General features: G+C 51.6%; 1 protein-coding gene across 1 annotated transcript in view; it reads right to left on the bottom strand.

Annotated features, from left to right (window-relative positions):
• Positions 1-4,478, bottom strand: part of CALCOCO1 (calcium binding and coiled-coil domain 1) — an 8,897-nt gene extending 4,419 nt beyond the window's left edge. The window contains exon 1 of the mRNA XM_028491501.2: positions 4,428-4,478. Within this exon, the coding sequence (XP_028347302.1) occupies positions 4,428-4,478 (51 nt within the window). The remainder of the gene's footprint in view (positions 1-4,427) is intronic.
• Positions 4,479-6,529: the final 2,051 nt, after the last annotated feature.

Genomic DNA, 6,529 nt, shown 5'->3' with positions numbered 1-6,529 from the left:
ACTTTAAATTTCTTTTGCTGAAATGAAGCCCATCTCTTTAGTGGAGATATTTTCTAAAGTTTATTGTCTTTCATAAAAGATGTGTGTATGTGGGGGAGGAAGAGGGTAAAGGGTAGAACTTGGATAAGAAATGTAATTACCCAGCTCCTGGCTTTAATTACACATAAGCCCTGGACATTCTGAACTTTATTAAACTACTAAGTGTCCATGGGAGTGGGATGGACCTGGTGGGTTCTGTTCCCTTGTCTTCTCTGTAGGGTTTCTCTGGAGGGTTTCCTCTCCACCCTCCCTCCCCATCCCAGCCTTTGGCTACACCCCGTTTCACCCAGCTACAGGTGGCACTATAAATCAGCTGTCCCAGAAATGAGGCTATCACCTGTCCAGTCCAAGTGTCTCACTGACTCTCTTTATCTTTCCAAGATCTTCTGGTTCCTTCTCTCCAAATCCACATGCTCTCCCCAACACTCCTTTTTTGGATAGCCCATCTGTCTGTTTTGGAGAGAGGGGCTCTTTCTGCAGGGAGCCCCCTCCCTTCCTAAGTGTCTTATTAATTACAAACAGAGAAAGCCTGGTTTGTGAGGTTAGTCTGTCCCCAGCTCCCTGGCTTCGTAGAGGGAGCCAGGAGCTGGGGGATTTAAAGTGCAATTTCCTGTACCTTTTTCATTTCCTGCTGGGGGTTGTGGAGAGCAATAAGCAAGGTGGGTGGCAAGGACCAGACGGATTCTGCAGGTGGGGGATGGGCTGGGGGAAGCGTCCTTCCATACACTCTTTTGCCATCTCCCCTTTTCCAGGTCTCAAGGTGAATTCTTTGGGGATGGGGAACTTGATAAATCAGTGCCTGGCACTCCTTCCAATCCCCCTCTTACCTCCCTAAGGTAAAGAAACTGAGTAGAGAGGAGTGGGAGATGATCCAGGTACTGCAATTATTAGCATAATAGGATACTATATATAGGACAGGAAGGAATCTTAGAAAATCTTACAAATCAATTGGATCCCCTCAGGTAACAGATGGGGAAAATGAGGTCTTTGGAGAGGAGATGTTATCTGCCCAAGGTCACATATTTAGTGGTGGGCTGGTGTGGCTGGGATTTACCTGACCCTCTGGGCTTGGAGTTCAGTGCTCTTTCCTCAGTCAGGGTGGGCTGTGGGTCGGTGATTAGTCTGTGTGCGTGCCTGTGTGTGCGTGCGCTTGGGAGACGCCATGGGATAAGGAGTAGGGGGTTAACGGGGAGGTGTCTGGATAGCTAGAGGTCCAGGTCCTGAAATATTCACCCTTTGGTAGGTCTTGGTCTTGCAGAAGAGCACAGGAAAGTCCAACCTTGGGGAAGGTTTCTGGGAGTTGGTCCAGGAAACAGACTTGTGAATAAAAAGGCGAGAAGGAGGCACGTGACCCTTGGAACTGATTAGCCCCACAGCTCTTCTTACCCTCTCCGCAGTCAGAGGTGGATGGGGTGGGGGAGGGGGGCACGGCACAGGACAAAGGAGCAATTATTGAGTGAGTGGATTAATTGATTAATTGTCCAGAAGCTTCCAGTGATCCTCCAACAATGACATCCCCTCCTCCCGACCCCAGTCAGGCATGGCCTCGGTTGGCCCGGATTATTAATTAGGGCTTGAAGTCATTTAACGATGATTTCATTATCGACGTGCTGTCTGTCTCAGGCTCAGCCTGGTTGCCAGGGCGACTCTGATCGATTGCCTTCCGGTCTCCTCCAAGTCAGCCTGCTCCTGCCTCTCCGGAGCCTGGCTGTTGGTGAGCACTCCCTAGCGATCCCCTCTAGTATTGCAGAGCTCCCCAGTTGCAGCTTTGCTTGATCCAGCCAGGAAACAGATCTAGAGCTGCCTCGCAGGGTCCATCAGCTGGCCTGGAACCTGGGCTGCCCAACCTTGGTCCCTATACCAGAAGTACTGACCTACCTAGATGTTGACAGGGACCCTGGGTATTGGGTCTTCCTTTTCCCTGGTTCGTGATGTCCCTCCTTTCCCATCCTCTCGTGGCCATCCACCCATACCCCTTTGAGATGGCTGTAGGAAGAGGTAGGTGACCTCAGTTATTGTCCTGCAGCCTCTGAATTTACCTCTGGGAGGCCCAAACCCACTGCGTTAAGATTCTTCCTGCTGCTAAAGAGACTCTTTGGGCTCTAGCTATAATCAGACATCTGGCCTCTGGGACCTTCAAATGCAGCTGGCGGAGAAAGAGGTGGGGAGAACAAGTCCCCTTCAGACTGCATGAGTTGTTGCCCTGAGAGGAGCTGGGGGAGCCAGTCTTTGCAGAACTCAGCTCAAGAAAGCCTGGGGAAAGAAGGCAGGGTCCAGCTTGCCATGCTAAGTCTTAGGTCTTCAGAAACTTGGCTGGTTGCTCCATCACTGGTCCCTTAAAACCGAGACTCACACAAGTACACTGGCCTCAGGATCTCTATTCTATGCCTCAGTTTCTCCTTTATGTGGGTTTCATATTTCATGTGTATATTCGTGGGGCCCTTTTATAGTGGAGAGTTGCTTGAAGGCATTGATCACGATTGCTCAGAATGTGTCTAAATTGTTGACCCCCAATTAATGGACAGTCACTAGTATCTTATTTCACTTATCCTTTGCATGCTGCTTATTTAGCTCTCAAAAGCAGACATCTTCCCAGTCCTTCCCTCTCCTCGCTCTTCTCCAAGTGATCCCTAAGCAAAGCGTGTCCCCAACACTTCCTCTAGGACTTGCCCACCTTGCTTGCCTGCCTGCCTCTATTTCTCTCTCTCCTCTGCCCCGCTCTACCTTGCACTGTTTGTGCCAGGCTCCATTAACTCTGCAAAATTTTGGGCCAAGCTTCAGGCCTCTTTTGGTTGCAGCATTTTGGGGGAGGAAGTAAGGGAGGAGGGCTGGGTTTTCGTATTCACGTAGGGGTCTCTGGGATCCCCCCCGGTGGGCACTTGGAGAGAGCCTGGGGGCAGCTATGGCAGCAGCTTCAACCTATCAGCTTTCTGGGCACATCCACCACCGAGCAGCACCTGAGAGGGGAACGGCTCAGCAGTGAGCCGAGTGAGATTGAAGAGGATCATAAAGAAAATATATATCCTCCTCCCCGGCCTCGCTCCCTCCTCCTGCTCTGCACTTGCCTCCTGCTCTCTCTTTGTCTCGCTCCCTCCCCTCTCCTCACCGCATCCCTGTTTTCTTTGTTTCTTCTCTGCCTCCTTCACCTTCATCTCTGTCAGGCAGATCTGTCTGTCCCGGTCTATCTGTCTGTCTCTCTGACTCCAGATATTTTTTGGTCTGAGTCTTTCTAGGACTCTGTCTGCCATCAGCTCCTCCCTTCCCTCCCTCTCTCTGAGGGTCTCTCAGACCATCACATCTTTATGAGTTTCACCGTGTGTGCCTTTTAGTCTCTCCATCCCCACCTCCTCCCATCTGTCTCCTTTTGCTGCCTCCCCCATCACTGTTCCCATCTCTTGCCTGCCCTTCCGTCTCTCTTTTTTGCTTCTCTTATCTGTGTCTCTTTCGGCCTCTTCCCCTGTCTCTGGCTCCTACCCCTGCCCGCCTCTCATCTTTCCTCCTCCCACCCCTCAAGGTTCATCTACTTCATGTGAAATCACCTGGATGGGCTCCAACTGTCAGGTCCCCCCATTCTGTACCCCCTCCTCCAGGGGAGATTTATGGCCCCAACTCTGCATCCTCTGCATTCCCCCCAGCCTTGGGCCAGTTCTTTTCATTACCTGGTGATTATCTGGGGGCCCTGGCATTTCCCCCAGCCTCCACCCTCTACCCAGCAGGCAGTGGATAGCACGGGGGAGAAAGGGGAAGGGATTACTCTTGGGACCAGATGCAAGGACGTGGAGACCCTCCCCCTGCACCCGCCCTTCTTTCCCTCCAGCAGATGCACATCTGGGAAAATCCCAGCTTGAGGCACGGGAAGACAGCCTAGGACTGTTGGAACAGACATAAATCAAACGCGCAGATGCCCCTCCCCTACTGTTCTGTCATTACAGACATCCTTCCAATTCCTGCCTGTCTCCTTTGCCTCTAGGAATTTTGGTTCTGTACCCTTGGCTGGGGCCACTCATCCAGTATCCAGCATAGTGCCTGGAACAAAGGAGGCACTCAATTAATGCTCTATGCCTGACGGAGACACGTTAGGGCAGGGTCAATGACTTTTCGGTTTTCCTCAGTTGGAGGTTCTTTCTGAGATCTGGAGCAATTCTTTCTACTCCGATGTCAATATCTGTTTAATATAATTAGTACAGACTCCAACTCTTCAGGGTCCTGCCTTGACCCTCTCCTCCCCTTCCTCCCATCTCCACCCCAGTCTTTACTGCATCTAACTTAGGGTTTAGAGGAATAGCAGCACTATCAAGTAAAGGCAGGAGCACCCCTTTTTCTTGAGACCGACGGCTTCTTGGGCTGATCACTTGTCCATCCAGCCCTCAGTTCCTCAGTTACCTTACCTTCTCCACCGCTGCCAGTTCACAGACTTGCCTCTGCTTGAAGATTAACATTTTGGGAAGGAGCAGGCACCTTCCTTTGGTCACCATTTCAAAGTCTTGGAAGCCCTACTTTTTGAAGATCTCGAGCAGGAAGCTCACTAGGCAGGAACTGTAGCCTTCATCTTTATTTCCTCTAGCACAATACTCAGTGCATATTCACTTAGAAGATGCTGTGAAGCTGAACGACTGTCTCAGTCTTCACCTTGTGGTGAAGCTTAAACCAGTTTTTTTTGTTTTTTTGTTTTTTTGCGGTACGCGGGCCTCTCTCTGTTGTGGCCTCTCCCGTTGCGGAGCACAGGCTCCGGATACACAGGCTCAGCAGCCAGGGCTCACGGGCCCAGCCGCTCCGCGGCATGGGATGCACAGGCCCAGCAGCCAGGGCTCACGGGCCCAGCCGCTCCGCGGCATGTGGGATCTTCCCAGACCGGGGCGCGAACCCGCGTCCCCTGCATCGGCAGGCGGACTCTCCACCACTGCGCCACCAGGGAAGCCCCAGTTCTCTTTTATTAATTATTTTATCTCTGGAGTGATGGAAAATGTGGGTGAGGGCGGCTCAGCTGGGTGGTGAGGGTAGAGCGACCTGGTAGGAGGATTCTGGAAGAGGCTGGTGGGGGTTTTTGCTTCTATCGTTGTTTAAAGGACTCTTGAGTGGAGGTCCTTTAACTGAATCTGGGACTGGCCCCCAAATCTCCACGTGTAGGGCTCCACCACCTCCCCGGACTCTCCTCGAACCCTCCCTCATACCTAGGACCCTGGAAAGCATGTTTTCTTATCAATTCATAGCCTCCTGCTCAGTCTCCAGCCAAGCTCCATTTAAACCCTCATTCCACCTCCTCACCCATACAGGGCCCCGCTTGGCTTCCATTGCCCACCTCCAGCTCCTGCTGGATTCCAGGCTAAACCACTCTTTCACACTTTCCCACCCCTTCCCAAAGCCCCGCCCAGCTTCCCAAAGCCCCCCTCCCCGGGTGCCCTGACCTTCTTCCTCGAGCTGCTTGGCCAAGTCCCTTCCTTACCTCTCCCTAGATTCGGCTTGTTTTTTTCTCCTCAGGTCTTTCTCCTCTGAGGTAGAAAAAGACCATCAGTAAGTGGTTTCTTGTGGTTATAGACTTGGTAAGAAAATAGACAGGGCCAGAGAGGAAGAAGGCTGGGCCTGCAGGGCTGCTGCCTATAGAAATCCTGTGGGGTTTGAGCAGAGGGTACTCCACGGTGCCAGGGCAGGACTTTGGGTTGGAGAGTGCAGGCGAGAGGCCTCGCGAGCTTGGTGGGTGGGGCGGGGTGGGTAGGTTTGCTGGAGCTAGAGTGATTTGGAGGCCTACAGTACATTCTCCTCCAAACCAGAGAAGTCCTCAGCAGAGTGGGTCCTAGAAAAATATGAATTAGGGGAGGTTATTCCTTGGCCCTTCTTCTCCAGCATCCTTCCCTCTTCTGCCATGCCCTCCGTCCTGGCCTTTCCATTTTGGACTGGTGTGGAGCTTGCTTTATTCATCTTTCTTTCCCACATGGCCTAGCACAGAGTGTGCTTAGACATGACGTTTGAATGAATGAAGATTCTTCCTCCTGGGTCTACTGTCTCCTTCATGTTTTGCCACCCTTTCTCACTTGAGGTTCTGAAAGTATCTGTATCTAATCTTCTTAGGGAGGACATTGATGTGGACTCTGCAGAACATCAGTCCAGCTTGATAAGGCGGTCCACACTAAAGAGAGAGGTTTGAAGGGGCTTCTTGCTGGATGCTCAAGGAGCTAGATATGTATTTTTACATATGCTGAAGGTAGTCTCCTTGCCTTTCTCATCTATTTTTAAAAAACTGAGGTGGGGACTATAGGCTAGGTTGGATTGTGGGAGGAAAGATTACCAAATTCCATTGGGGGTGTGGCTGCCTAGTGGTATTTATTTATTTATTTATTTATTTATTTATTTATTTATTGCAGTACGCGGGCCTCTCACTGTTGTGGCCTCTCCCATTGGGGAGCACAGCCTCCGGACGTGCAGGCTCAGCGGCCATGTCTCACGGGCCCAGCTGCTCCATGGTATGTGGGATCTGCCCAGACCGGAGCATGAC

The sequence above is a fragment of the Physeter macrocephalus genome, chromosome 6 (genome assembly GCF_002837175.3).
Source record: "Physeter macrocephalus isolate SW-GA chromosome 6, ASM283717v5, whole genome shotgun sequence".
In the NCBI taxonomy this organism is placed as follows: Eukaryota; Metazoa; Chordata; class Mammalia; order Artiodactyla; family Physeteridae; genus Physeter; species Physeter macrocephalus.
This window is presented reverse-complemented; position numbering and strand designations above follow the sequence as displayed.